The sequence below is a fragment of the Solanum pennellii genome, chromosome 4 (genome assembly GCF_001406875.1).
Source record: "Solanum pennellii chromosome 4, SPENNV200".
Classification (NCBI taxonomy): Eukaryota; Viridiplantae; Streptophyta; class Magnoliopsida; order Solanales; family Solanaceae; genus Solanum; species Solanum pennellii.
In genome coordinates, this window is record NC_028640.1 from 72,397,081 (window position 1) to 72,411,893 (window position 14,813).

At 32.3% G+C, this 14,813-nt stretch overlaps 2 protein-coding genes across 2 annotated transcripts; one reads left to right on the forward strand and one right to left on the reverse strand.

The window, feature by feature from the left end:
* The first annotated feature begins 5,210 nt into the window (after positions 1 to 5,210).
* On the forward strand, positions 5,211 to 11,066 carry LOC107017757 (phosphoenolpyruvate carboxykinase (ATP)-like). Its single transcript, XM_015218009.2, has 13 exons — positions 5,211 to 5,330; positions 5,497 to 5,772; positions 6,395 to 6,573; positions 7,244 to 7,397; positions 7,521 to 7,605; positions 8,693 to 8,793; positions 9,006 to 9,304; positions 9,446 to 9,619; positions 9,710 to 9,775; positions 9,869 to 10,047; positions 10,136 to 10,305; positions 10,386 to 10,554; positions 10,641 to 11,066. Exons 2-13 carry the CDS (start codon positions 5,504 to 5,506, stop codon positions 10,782 to 10,784), a joined length of 1,989 nt encoding a protein of 662 aa, XP_015073495.1. The 5' UTR covers positions 5,211 to 5,330; positions 5,497 to 5,503; the 3' UTR covers positions 10,785 to 11,066.
* A 1,588-nt stretch (positions 11,067 to 12,654) lies between these two features.
* LOC107015616 (ubiquitin-fold modifier-conjugating enzyme 1) lies at positions 12,655 to 14,521 on the reverse strand. The gene is made up of 3 exons (XM_015215943.2): positions 14,078 to 14,521; positions 13,670 to 13,731; positions 12,655 to 13,108 (listed from the first exon to the last, which is right to left on the reverse strand). The coding sequence occupies exons 1-3, from the start codon at positions 14,408 to 14,410 to the stop codon at positions 12,979 to 12,981; spliced, it is 525 nt and encodes a 174-aa protein (XP_015071429.1). The 5' UTR covers positions 14,411 to 14,521; the 3' UTR covers positions 12,655 to 12,978.
* Between the last annotated feature and the right edge of the window lie 292 nt (positions 14,522 to 14,813).

The window sequence follows — 14,813 nt, forward strand, 5'->3', positions numbered from 1 at the left end:
ATAAATTATTTTTTGACTTCTTTTATTATAATTATTTGAGTTTCTTATTCTTATTTTGTTTTTTCTTTCATTCCTTAGTTTAAAGAAAAAAAATTTAAACTATTTTTTTTGTGTGTATTGTAATTTAATTTCGTATTCGAAGAAAAAAATTGGTCATCCACAATAAGTTTTACAAGAATATTAGTGAAACATAAATGAATTTGATTATTAAAATAATAATTATAAATTAGTCATTGAAACAAAAAAATGTCAAAAAAGATATGTTTGACGAGGATTAAATTTACTCATATGGGATTATATTTTTAGAAAAAAATAATTAAAATTTAAATTAAAATTATTTTTTTTTCATTTCCGTTAGAGGAAAAGGGTATATGTGAGACATTTGTTTACAAGTAGGGGTATATATGAGCCACTTTTATAACGAGGGGTATATAAGTTCTTAATGACAAAGTTGAGGAATATCAGACCCTTTTCCCTTTTTTTAAAAGTGAACAAATGAACGTAATTAAATTTAGACAGTTCATCTCATGTAATTAAGAATAATAATTGAAAAATTATACTCACATCTATATTAAAAAATAAACTCATATCCATTGTTGGAGAAAGGGGATTAACATGTACCGTGATACTTCATTCCCATTAATCTATAATCTTAATCCAGTTTTCAAGGGTGTTTTATATATATCATAGTTTTATTTTTGTAATGATTAAAGGGAGAAAATAACAGATTTCTTTTGTCCTGAGTCAACGAAGAAACAAATGCATTTAATTTTTAATTTAAAACTTTAAAATAAAAGTTTCATCAGCTCAAAAAAAAACATTTAAACAATCAAATTGCAATATGACAATTTGATCCCAGTAACATCAAAGTTAAATAAATAGAGCAAGAATATTACCGTGACTCAAAATATTTTCTAATTCTAATAATATACCTCAATAGTTTAGTTTCTTTTTTCTTAGTAAAATAAATTTCAAAAAATTCTTGATTGTTATCTAAATATCTTTCTTATCAAATAAAAGTATTTATTTTAAATAAATAAAATATCTGAAATATATGTTGCTTAAAACATTGTCTTAGTCAGAGAATGATATTTTTGATTTTGCTTGTATGCCTATAAAAAGAAAAAAGTTTGTTGAGATTCTTTTCATTTAAGATATTTATCAGAAAAAGAACATAGTATCACTCAAAATAAATTATACAAGAATCTCAATAGCTTTAAAAGTTTTTTGAAGATGTTAATAGTAAAACGAATTTTTTACAAAAATTAGACGTAATTTAGTTGAATTTGAAGGGAATTTTTTTGTGAAAAAATAATTCTGATAAGATACTTGCAAAAGCGCAAGAGAAAATTTATATTTAATAGTAGCAAATTTGATTCTAACAGATGAAATAAGGATATTTTAAAATTATTTCTAATACGTCGACAATATTTTTAAAACCTTATGGTAAAATGTAATTATAAGCTAATTAATTTGATGAACACTATTACCAACAGAAGATACGAAATTTCTTGACCACTTTCGTTTAAGATTTGGTGTATTAAACAGCTAATATTTACCCCAGATAGAACTTTACAATATAGTTGGTGTAGGTAGCAACTTAAAGAAAAAAAATTCTTTTTGAAAAAGTGTCTTAATTAGATGACTTGAAAATGTACGAGTTCCCAGATTTGATTCCTTTTTTCTTTTATTTCGATTTGATGTCTGATTATCTATGTTGAAAGTTTAAGTAATTCAGATTCACATATGTAGAATTCATTTGTTTTTTTAATCAAGAATTTTATTATATTCAAAATTTATATAAATTTAAAATCTCTAATTAAGAAAGAAACAATCTCATCTATTACACCTCATTTTTTGACGATATAATTTGATTCCTTAAACTAAGGATTTTAACAACTTTGTCTCTTTATCTTGTGTTTATAATAGTACTTTACGCGTTCTTTTAACTTTTTGTTTGTTAATTTATTCGAGATGTAGGGTAAAGGGAAACGAAAAAGAGGAGGAGTTTCCTAAGATGATTAAAAAAAAATCAATTATCATATTTTTTTCGTATTTAGGGATCCTAATATTCAAAAAAATATTTAGCACATAAAAACATCATTTATTTTCTAGAAATTTATGTCTCATTAATTTAAGATGTCGTGTGTACTCTCTCCTTTTTCTAAGTCAAATTCAACAAGGACTATCATTTCGCGATATGATATCAATTTAAGTTTTGAAGTTTCTACTAAATCTGTTAAAGAATGACAAAAGTTTTACATCGGTGGTTAATGAGATGGATGACAATTCTTTTTTCTCTGAGCTAACTTTTTGGTTGTGAGTTAGGCCTAAGACATAGTTTCACATGGTACTAGAGCAGGGTCCATCTCACCTGATGTTAGGGCCCCCAAAGTCAAAATTGTCCACGCACCACCAAGTGCTAAGCACTGGGCCTGAGGTGGAATGTTAAAAATGACAAAAGTCCGACATCAGTTGTTAATAGAGATGGGGTTTAAAGAATGACAAAAGTCCCACATCAGTATTTAATGAGATGTGTTGACTCTTATAAGACATGAACAATTCTGCTCTCTTTGAGCTAGCTTTTGAGAAGTTAGTTAACAAAATCCCATCGTAAATAAGAAAGTATAACGTTACTGAAAGAGCTATATGGCCAAGTTGATAAATTGATCCTATTATATAAAATTAGAGTAAATATTTTGCAGATGAGGATGCTAGCTAATATACATACATACAGTTGATATAGAAAGAATAAAAGAAGAGAACAAATAGCGATTGTCAATTTTTGGCTTTGTGATTACTCATCTGACGTGTATCCTACCCACCCACCGGCAAATACGACCCATTTCTTCGTTTTTGCACCGAACACTTTCTTACGTATTATTTCACAATTTCTATATACTTTTTCCTAATTCTTATCTCCATTTAACTTTTTTTTTTATATATATATATTTTTTGCATTTTAATTTCATATTCGAGGTGTTAAATAGGGGTTAAGCTTATCTTGAAATTCTAATTAAATTTAAATTTAATTTGTATAATATAGGAGGATAATGTTTTGAATAATTTTATTTTTTTATATTCAATGCTCTAACTCACAATCTCTAATTAAAAATGAAGCTGACTCAATATTGCATAAGTTATTATTGAAATAGAATATGTCAATGAATTAAAGTCTAATTTGTTCTACTTCTTACTATAATTATATTTTTTGGTTTTTATCTTATAAATTATTTAAGTATTTGATAAAAAAAAATTAATGAAACAATCTCTCTCTCTCTCTCTATATATATATATATATGTATATATATATATATATATTTCACATTAATGAACTAAATAAATTTACTATTTTATTTTTATTTAATGTTTTTTAAGTCAGGTCCATGAATATGAATTAATTATTTTGATGAATTAATTGACCAATGGAGAAAATTATTATTTAGATTTTCTAAGTTGGTCAAATATATATTAAAATTATTATTTAGATTTTCTAAGTTGGTCAAATATATATTTTTAAGGCTAATACTTTTAATTATTTGTCCATTTTGACAAATCAAGAAAGGATAAATTTTTTTTATTTTTTATACCCTCAATTAATTACTTTGAAAAAATGTAAAACTTCTTGAAAATGTTAAGTTTTTGATTCATTCATTTCATAATCAATAGGGGTAAGATAGTAAACTTACTATGTCAATTTTTAATTTCTTATTAGGTGTGTCAATTCAAAAATAGACTAGTAATTAGGAATAAATAGTAATTCGTAAGAATAAAATAGAAAGAACAATGTCATTTATATAATAGTTTTGTGAAACAACAAATATTAAAGATTATTTATTTTTAGTAAAAACGATGTATAAATAGAAATAAAAGGAATAACAAATCAATTTGATTTTACATATTTGTTTAAACTTCAACTTTCGATGACTTGTATTGGACCGTAAAATAGGTTGAGTCAAGCAAATTAATAGCATGTTCATACTTTAACGAATTAGGTGATTAATCATGTTTTTATGGGTACTTATTAAACGATCTAATTTTGCTTTAACTCTATTTTACAATCGTGTTAGTTTTTAACACGACTAAATACTTTGACTATATCAATATTAAGCAAATTTGAGACCTTTCTTCCAAAGAAATTACCTATATTATACTTGTCTACGTAAGAAACAACTAGATATATATAGTACATATTTGAGAAAATTGTATTGAATTTCAATTTTTAAATTTTTTATGTTTTATTGGTTAAAAAATTAAAATATTTTTATAAAAATTAAGTTCATAGAAAAAATAAATTTCATAAATAGTGTTCTATAGAAATTATCTTCTTACCATTTTCCAAGACACTAAGAGCTGCTTGAATTGACTTAAAAAAATACTCAGCTTTTTAAGTCAAAAATAAAAATCAAAATGAAAAAATTTTCAATTAAATAAAAAGTCAAACTGAAACGAAGTCAAGTCAAAAAAAAAAAAACTGGAGGAAGCTAATTTTAATTTTTGACTTATTTAAACTTATTTTAAGTCATTTTTTCTTCTTGCCAAACAACTCACAATTTATTTAAAGTCATTTTTAACTTATTTTAAATTAATTTTTGTATTTATCAAGAACTGACTCAAAAATATGTTTGATCAACATTTAAGTTAACTCAAACACCCTTGAGATACCCTTCTTCCACCTTACACTTACCATGTTTAGTAGATTATATATAAATTAGTTTTAAAGTAATATTTTTATATTTATTTAATAATTATAAAAAAATAGATATTACCAATAATCAATTTTCAATAATATCTATGTTTCAAGTGTTTGTTCCTTCTTTTGAATTTTTAGAATTAGCAAGTAAATCTTCCTCCATTCGTGTACTTTTAATATTAAAAAATAGTTTAAAGTAATAATTTATATTTATTTAATAAATATAAAATAAATAAATCTTACCAATAATCAATTTTCAATACTATCTACGTTTCAAGTGTTTGTTCCTCCTTTTGAATTTTTTAGGATTAGCAAGTAAATCCTCCTTCATTCATGTACTTTTAATATTCATATTTGGAAAAAATATTAATTGCATTACTTATACATGTTGTCTTTTTCCAGCTATATAAAAATATTATTTTAATTATTAATTTTTTTTAAAAATCTTATCTTGACAACTTCTTGGGTTTATCCACTAACCATGGTTAGTTTTAACCAGCGTTGAAGCTTGTGTAAGCGATACTATAAATAACACACCTCAATTGCCCCAATGAACACATCCTTCCATGGTTCAACCTTTTCGCTTAGAATTTTTTTCTTCAAATTCAGCTTTTTCAGCTATTCTTCACTGATTCTGGTAATTTTTCTTATCAATGCCCTGTTTTTTTTTTTATAGTCGAAAGCAATTTCGCGATTTCGACTTCGATTTACATACGAGACTAGTTCTGAACTCGATTTGAGATTTGCATCTAATTTTGCATCGTGTTTATTGTTCATGAACGTGATTTTTTTTGAATTTGCAGAGAAAAGATGGCGTCGAACGGAGTCGGAAATGGAGAATTCAGTTTTGATAACAAGAGGAGGACTGGGCTGCCGAAGATCCAGACACAGAAGACAGAGGATGAAAACGTGGTTTGCCATGACGACAGTGCAACGCCGGTGAAAGCTCAGACGCTGGAGGAATTGCATTCTCTTCAGAAGAAGAAATCGGCGCCGACTACTCCGATCAAGTCCCCTCATGTATTCGGCGTTGCCGTTTCTGAAGAGGAACGACAGAAACAACAGCTCCAATCCATTAGGTAAATCGGCGTCGATTTTTTTTTTGGGGCTGAAATTACTGAAAAAAGATATGATTATTTTTGTCGTGTTAAATGCGTAGATTGGACTAAAATTTAGCATGTTAAAAACGGGTTGAGTTAATAAACAATTGAATTATTTTCAAAAATTATTTGCGCTTACATAGATTGAATTGAAATCAGCTAAAAATCAAATTAAAAATACAATTTGCTAAATTTTACTAAGATGGTAGTCCTAATGTGTTGATTTGTCAGTGTCACTTTTTTACCATCACGGACTCACTGTTTCGTGAAGATAAAAGGTACACTTCAAAAGAAAAGAATAACATTAATAGTATGTTTGACCAAAATTTTAAAACTAATTTATTTTAAAAAGCAAATAATAGTATCAAATATCAAATTTATCTTAATTTTTGCAAACACTTCAAAAATTAACTTGTATTCGTATTTGGCATGAATTTAAAATAGTTTAGGCTTTAATGCGAATATGAGACGCAGGAATGTATCTTTTGTAATTTTAGTAATATAGGATGTAGACAAGCTTTTAGTAAAATAGTGACATGGTGAAATTTACGAATTTTAAAATTTTCATTTATTTATTTTTCCATTTGTTGTGTGAAAATAGTGCATCATTGGCGTCATTGACACGAGAGACGGGACCAAAAGTGGTGAAAGGAGACCCGGCAAGGCAAGCGGAGACGCCAAAGGTGCAACGACCTGTTCATCACCACCACACCCCTGCCCTTAACATCAGTGACAGTGGCCTCAAGTTCACCCACATCCTTTATAATCTCTCTCCTGCTGGTAAATAATTTTACTATCTTATCTTATGTTAGAAATATTCGTGTCAAAAATTCTTACATTTAAATAATAAAGTTTCACTTTGAATAAAGTTTTTTACCCTCACTGTAACTCATCTTTCTTGACTAGTTCACATCTTTGACTCTACTAATTGTGCTTACCCACCCTCCATTTTATAGTTATGGTCCATGATTCAATTAAAACTCTTGTGCTACTTTCAAACTTTTGATACGTCATAAAATTATTTGATCGAATATTATTAGGATTGTTAGTAACTTTTATTTAATATATATAAGTTTTGGATGTTTTATTTATATCATACAACAACAGTACTTTTTCATAGCCTATTTGATATACAGAGGCGGAGCTAGCTGGGAGTTCATGGGTTTGGATGAATCCACTAGCTTTTTCGCAAATTCTATATTTATTTTTTTAAAAAAACTAAATAAATATATATATATATTAACAAGCGAATCCCCAAACAAAATAGATTTAGAACTCACCTTAATTTTTTGGGGAGTCATAAAATTACTTGGGTAATTTCTCTAATTACTTTTGAGTAATTCCTTAAAAGGTGAAAAAAATCAAAATTGTCCCTCAAAAAAGGGGCTATTGCTTGTTTGATGTATATAGTAAAATATACTTTTAATTTACGTGTTACTCCTTTTTGTAGAGTTGTATGAGCAAGCTATCAAGTATGAGAAGGGATCATTCATCACGTCAAGTGGTGCTTTAGCCACACTTTCCGGAGCCAAAACTGGCCGTTCCCCAAGAGACAAACGTGTTGTTAGAGACGAAACCACTGAGGACGACCTTTGGTGGGGAAAGTAAGTTATCTCCCCTGTTTTCCTTCATAGAACAGCAATTAGTATTTTCGACTCAAACTATATATAATTAATTGCACCTGCTCACAATCCACATTTCTAACGTTATGATTGTTATACGAACAGGGGTTCACCCAATATCGAAATGGACGAACAGACTTTCTTAATCAACAGAGAAAGAGCTGTTGATTACCTATGCTCTTTGGAGAAGGTATTTTAAACAATATTATCATTTCATTTCACTAAAGTCTGCTTCCGTTATCATTTTTTTAAATGCGCTAAACTTATCCTAAAGTTGTTAATGTCAACGGTTATAGAAACTATGCATATGTTATGTTTCCCCCTTGCTTAGTGCTGCCGCGTCATACCATGTTTATTTTCTTAATTAAAAGAACATGTAATTAGTACCTCATTAAACTAATACCAGTCAATAAATAATTAAATTCCAGAATTTGAGGGGAGATAAATAGTCATTCTTTGATAATATAAAGGCGTGTCTTAATCCCCATGTCAATAAAATAATGTATTTGTATAGTAGAGCTACTATTAAAAAAAAAATTATTTTTGTTTGTCGTGGTGTATGAAATGGCTACAGTAGCTGCCACAACATGTATGTTACATTGTCTTTATGTAATTATTATTCTTAGTCCCATTAGGGAAATTGTGATCCAATTCTGTCATGATTCATGGGACTAATTATGGCTACAAGACACTCCTGTTTATGGTGAAACGGAATCTTCCTCATCTTCCCCTAGGAATGGATATGTCACAATAACGTATCTGTCTAGCCTTTAATAAATATGTACACATGTTCTACAACAAACTTGCATTGAGTTTTGGTCCCAATATGCGTATCTACTACATACAACCATATACACATATTTTTGTTAAAAGTATTGAAAGATTGAGATCGCGATAAATCAGTCTTCGTGTAACATTTCAAGTCATAGAATCAGCCACTAGTACTTGCGTCTGGGTAGACTGCTAGGGTGTGTGCCCTTTCCTCAGACCATATGTAAACTCAGGATGCTTCAAGCAGCGACCGGTCCTATAGAAAGATTGAGATCATAGTTATTTTGTTGATCTCTTCTCAACTGTTAATATCTTGGATAATACCGATCACGGATGGTGAGACCTGCAATTAATTGTTATTGGAAAAAAAGCCACTACATAAAATATTTAACAGGAAAGAAGTTCGATGGACAGATCAATAAGAAGACTGATAATCAATTTATAGTGATGAAAACTACCTTCTTATCCTGACTATTTGCTACTTTCGCGGGTGGTCAACATTTCAGGTGTTTGTGAATGATCAGTTCCTCAACTGGGATCCAAACAATCGTATCAAAGTTAGAATTGTATCTGCCAGAGCCTATCACTCCTTGTTCATGCACAACATGTAAGAAGCTGATCATGATACTTCTTAAAACTCTATGTTTTTACTTTCTTATGTTTTACAGGTCAGCAGATAAGTACTTTCTACTTTTACATATGCACATTACCTATCTTTAGAATTTACATCCATTTAAGAGCCTTAGTGAATTAAAGGAATATCAAAAGATCATGTAAAACATGTTAGTAAGTGCAATTCAATAACCGGGTCGGTGACAGGTGTATCCGACCCACTCCAGAAGAGCTGGAGGATTTTGGTACTCCGGACTTCACAATTTACAATGCTGGTCAATTCCCATGTAACCGTTACACCCACTATATGACTTCCTCCACTAGCATAGACATCAATCTTGCTAGGAGGGAAATGGTCATCCTTGGCACACAGTATGCTGGGGAAATGAAGAAAGGTCTTTTCGGGGTAATGCACTATCTAATGCCTAAGCGCCAAATTCTCTCTCTACACTCTGGCTGCAATATGGGAAAAGAAGGAGATGTAGCCCTCTTCTTTGGATTATCAGGTAAAGTATAAAGGGATTGGTCCTCCCTTTATCGGAAAAGCAACAATAAGTGCCCCCTTATCGTTATATCTCACAGCAAAATGTGACATTGTTTCTATTCAATGCTCATGTTTCTCTTTCTGGACTTGTTGTTCATCTTAGGAACTGGGAAGACAACACTGTCTACTGATCACAACCGATACCTGATCGGAGATGATGAACACTGCTGGAGTGATCATGGTGTCTCAAACATTGAAGGAGGTTGCTATGCCAAATGCATAGACCTTGCAAGGGAGAAGGAGCCTGATATCTGGAATGCCATCAAGTTTGGCACTGGTACTTTCTGATTCCGACTTGATCATCTTGATGTTATTTCCTGCCAAGTTACAGGGTGAAGCCAAATTAATAATTTTACGCTCTATGCAGTGCTGGAAAACGTGGTTTTTGAAGAACATACCCGAGAAGTGGATTATACAGACAAATCTGTAACAGGTAACTTGTGTTGAATCGAACAGAGATTTTCATCTCAAAGTCTTGAATCAATTGATGTTGCTTTATGGCTATAATGGTATGGTTTGATTGCAGAGAACACCCGGGCAGCATATCCAATTGAATACATCCCAAATGCTAAAATACCATGTGTTGGTCCTCATCCAAAGAATGTCATTCTCCTTGCATGTGATGCATTCGGCGTGCTTCCACCAGTCAGCAAATTGAACTTGGCACAGACAATGTACCACTTCATCAGTGGCTACACAGCTTTGGTATGTGCTCACGAAATCTGATGCCTCACATATTACATTTGAACTTTCAAGATGTGATGTAAAGACTGTTGCTTCAAACATTTCACAGGTGGCAGGAACCGAAGATGGTATTAAGGAGCCTACAGCAACATTTTCAGCATGTTTCGGTGCAGCATTTATCATGCTTCATCCAACCAAATATGCAGCCATGCTGGCTGAGAAGATGCTGAAACATGGAGCTACAGGATGGCTTGTGAACACTGGCTGGTCAGGTGGAAGGTAAGAGCACTCACCCAGAACATGTACCCAAATGATGTCCATTCAAACTATTATATAACGAATCTCTCTGTTATGAACAGTTATGGATCAGGCAGCCGAATCAAGTTAGCATACACTAGGAAGATCATCGATGCCATCCACTCCGGCGATCTTTTGAAAGCAGAATACAAGAAGACCGAGGTATTTGGGCTGGAGATTCCAACTGCACTTGAGGGAGTACCTTCCGAGATTCTGGACCCCGTGAACACTGTAAGTTAGCACACACTTCAGCATTGTCTAACTGCTACAATCTGCATATACCGTTCTATTAATGTAAAACTCATCTGTTGTTACAGTGGCCCGACAAGAAGGCACACAAGGATACCCTGTTGAAGCTGGGAGGCCTATTTAGGAAGAATTTTGAGGTGTTCACAAACTACAAGATTGGAAGTGATAGCAACCTGACTGAGGAGATCCTGGCAGCTGGTCCAAACTTCTAATTGAAGAAGGATGGTTTGGCAAAATATGACTTAAAATATCAAAAGAGAAAAATAAGATTAGCCAGAAAACATGTGTAATATTATTTTGTGTGTTACATTTTATGTGTAATTGGTCAGGAAGGAGGTTTCACATCCATGAATCTTTGTTATTTATTCTTGTTTTTATTCCATTTGGGATCGTGTTTGTTTTCTGGTGAGGTTGAGGCGGAGGTTGTTTTTGCAACTTTCATTCACTTGTGCTGTCATATTTTCAGTCAATAATGAAAGCTTCATACCCAACTATTTCTTCTCTGTTTCATATCGAAACAATCTTGGAATAGCACATCTCTTTCACAGTGAGCCTAAAAGCTTGTCGCCACCAAAACTCAGCAGATTAGCATTCTAAGAGAGCATCTGTACATCTGTAATACTAATATTCTACATGGCAAAAAGCTAGACCATAACATACATAAATACTAATACATCACATTGGCTCTTACCTGCACGTACTGAGAAGCAATTCACTGAAAAAGTCCATCATGTGATATCAGACTGTAGACAGAGCTTGAACTTAGTCACAAGAGAAAAGTTGGTAAAAGCATTACACGAGTAAATTTAGCTGAGGCTGCTGTGCAACATCTTCTTCACCAACTAGAAAATTTTATAGAATTAATGAATGTGCTTCAAAGCAAGGAAGTTGCTGAAATTTTTACTGGACTAAATCCTATGCTTAGAGGACAAGAGTTGATAATCTCAATCTATTTTTTACTGGAATTGATACTGCATCTCAAGTACATATAATAAAGAGAAGAGATGGCCTTTTCTCACTCTCAACAAATTCACGGTACACTCTCCGACCTTCACCACAACTCAGACTAACACTATTGTGCAACAACTAGTTTAAATTCTTCAAAAGCAACTCCAGATGGCTCATTCAACTAAGTTATTATTAGCCAGTGCAGTTATACAGATGCTGCGCTATCTATCAATACTTAGGACCCTTAAAAGATTGAACACATCTGGGCATTTAGGAACACATCAAACTATTGACAAGCTGCTTGTCGCAATGAGATACCACTGATGCAAAGTTGATTCCAAATTTCAAAGATGGGAAAGAATGAAATACTACCCAAACAACATTAGCCAGTTCTTTGTAAGACATCGGCATAGGAAAACAAAAGAATATAACGACATAACATAAATATTAATCACACCAACAAGAGAGGAAAGTGTCTTCACCCTTGGGCTAATTAACACCGTGAATACCCATAAATTTCAATATGACACACTCTTCAACTAGCTTGATTGCCCTTAGTGAATGATGCAATCCAGTTACAAGATGATCCTCAACTATTGGATTTCAATCTCTACAAAAACATTAACTAGCAATAGTTACTACGCAATAAGTAGTATCAAGAATTATAGGTCTCCAGAGTCTTCAAGGTGCTCCACTGCCTCACATTTCAAGCAACTTCAACACCATTTGATCTTTGTTAAATCACTAGTGGTTACACAAACACGTTATGCTGATCCAAAGACAACATAAAGCCGAAAAATAAGGAAGGAAAGGTAATTGCTCAGGCTCACAACATAGAGTCATTTGTTTGCCCAATTATGGATGATTGGGGAGAAAAAAACTGAGACGAATGCTAAACATCATCAGAAGGATTATATCAATAACAAGGAGCGACATAAAAAACAGGACGAACACCACTAGTCCACACAAACTTGAGGGCATAAACACATGCCAAAGAACTCAGCAACTATGACAGTTGCATCTCAAAACTTCTCAAGGCTTGAATAACATGAAATTGGCCTCCTCAATATGATTCATAAAAAAAGCAGGAAAGGCGTCGTAGTCTTAATAAATTTGAGGGCATAACGCATAAGCTCAAAGAAATCAGCAAATACGACAGCTGTATCTCAATGTTCAGGTTTCACGAGGCTTTAACAACATGAAACTTAGCCTCCTAAATGTGATTCATAAATTAAAAGGAAGAGCATCATTAGTCCGAGTAAATTTGAGGGCATAAAGCACGTTAAAATAAATCAGCAGATGTGACAGTTGCATCTCAAAGAGCCGGGTTCACCCGCTTACATAACATGAAACTATGACTCCTCAAAGTGAGGGGAAAATTACACTTTCAAGTAACTGCATTAAGTTTACAGTTTTATCTGGTGATTAGGTTCCATCATGCTAAAAATCATCCCCTTGTCAAGATTCACTGGATGTGGCCACATCATCTTTGTGTTTAATCATGCCAGAATCAACAAGAACAGGAATCTCAGCTGCAAGCCATGGTGCAAGACCCAAACAAAGCGCGTGTGCAATGCCAAATCTGGGGCTAGATGAGTACCAAAAGTTAGATTTAAGTAGAAAGACACTTGCAGTTCCATTATATAGAAAACTAAACTACGAAAAATATGAAGCAAAGAGTACTCTCCTTTGTCAACCTGGGTAAACATAAGCACGTCTTAGAAAAATTATATTCATTTAATTCAAACTCTACTATGTTCTCAATTGACCAAACATTTGCTTTACTCAACCAGAACTTGATCCTACTAGCAGTCTGATCATAGAAGAGCTAAACCCAAGTCAAAGAGTGAATTAATTTGGTATAGGCAAATGAATCTTCTATATCCATTACTCATTATTCAGACATCCCAACCATCATATTATGACTATCTTAATACTAATTGTTAACCTATAGTTAGTCTGTAACTATCCTCCTTTATCTCGGAGGATAGATAGTACATTAAAAAAGAAAACAAGTGTTTGAAGAGCAGGGTGCATGTGAAAGAACTCCATATGTTCAAAAAAAATGGTAAACCAACACATACTATCATGAATTGACTAAAAATCATAGCAATCGAGCTTCAATTCAAATCAAAGAGAAAATAATTACCAATTCTTCGCCCATAGCGGTTTGAAATGCACCGTCAAGCATATTTTCCCTCCTCTGTACATCTACATGATCAAACAAAGAGTAATAATCAATCAGTAAGCCATGATTCCGATAAATATCTGTGCTTGTTATGATGGAGCTGATGGATTGCTAGATTAGGGAAGTTTTGTCACCTGAATTTAAGTTACGTTTCACTTGGCTCGAGGCTAATCTAGAGGGAGGGAATGCATCTATCTATTCCACTATATTCAGACTCATTATAAATAATTTGCTTTCGAGATAAATTAGGGTTTTGCTAAACTTCAATTATACCAACAAAAACTACTAAACCTAAAACCAATCACACCAGCAAAAATTCAACATCATATGATGATCATAGAGATGAAGGAAACAGCAAAAAGAACGAACCTTTTCAGTCTTGCCATCAAGTTCAGGCAACTCAAGTTCAGGAGCGGTAGCAGGGTAAGTAACAGGGATATCAAACTGGAGGTCAAACTCGTACTTGAGAAGGTTATGCACATACCAACACTTCCCCTTCCAACGAGTACCTTCAGGATTAGCCGCAGATATACGGAACCAATCATTATCTTTGGATTTGTTCATTGATGTATAGGCGATTAGAGCCTTGTATTCTTCCTTCAGCCGCTGTGTCCATGCCGCGCCGTCACGTGGACCGGCCTTGATTGTTAACAAAGGGATCTGTGTGAGGGTTGATTTGGTACTCGGATCCCAACCCTCCATCTCGGAATTGCCGGAGAATTTTGATAACAATGGCAGATACAAGCTTTGTCTGATGAATACAGAAAATGCGTTATTTGTACGAAGTGTGGAAGAACCTTTCTTCCTGTCGGATTCGGATTCGGATTCGGAGTCCGACTCACCACCTTGATGTTAGGTTTAATGTAATTAGGGTCCATTGGGTCATATTTGTTTTGTTTTTTTCGAAAATTTTTAAACTTATATTATATATTTATTAAATTTTTATTATTTTTATGTTCAAACTATTAAAGTTACTCATAAACTCAACAAATTCTTAAAACTTTGTTATAATTCTCCACACATGTGGAAAATACTTACAATATTTTTATCGTTAGCAATTGAGTTTATAAATATGATTATAAGTAAATTCTGACAATTATATATA

Bases quoted from the DNA above. Each gene is read 5' to 3' on its own strand.
- LOC107015616 (XM_015215943.2), bottom strand. From the start codon at position 14,410: ATGGAGGGTTGGGATCCGAGTACCAAATCAACCCTCACACAGATCCCT. The intron at 13,732-14,077 runs GTTCGTTCTTTT...TTGATCATGTAG, and splicing joins TTGATGGCAAGACTGAAAAG to ATGTACAGAGGAGGGAAAAT. The intron at 13,109-13,669 runs GTAATTATTTTC...GTACTCATCTAG, and splicing joins CCGCTATGGGCGAAGAATTG to CCCCAGATTTGGCATTGCAC.
- LOC107017757 (XM_015218009.2), top strand. From the start codon at position 5,504: ATGGCGTCGAACGGAGTCGGAAATGGAGAATTCAGTTTTGATAACAAG. The intron at 7,606-8,692 runs GTATTTTAAACA...TCAACATTTCAG, and splicing joins ACCTATGCTCTTTGGAGAAG to GTGTTTGTGAATGATCAGTT. The intron at 10,048-10,135 runs GTATGTGCTCAC...AACATTTCACAG, and splicing joins TCAGTGGCTACACAGCTTTG to GTGGCAGGAACCGAAGATGG.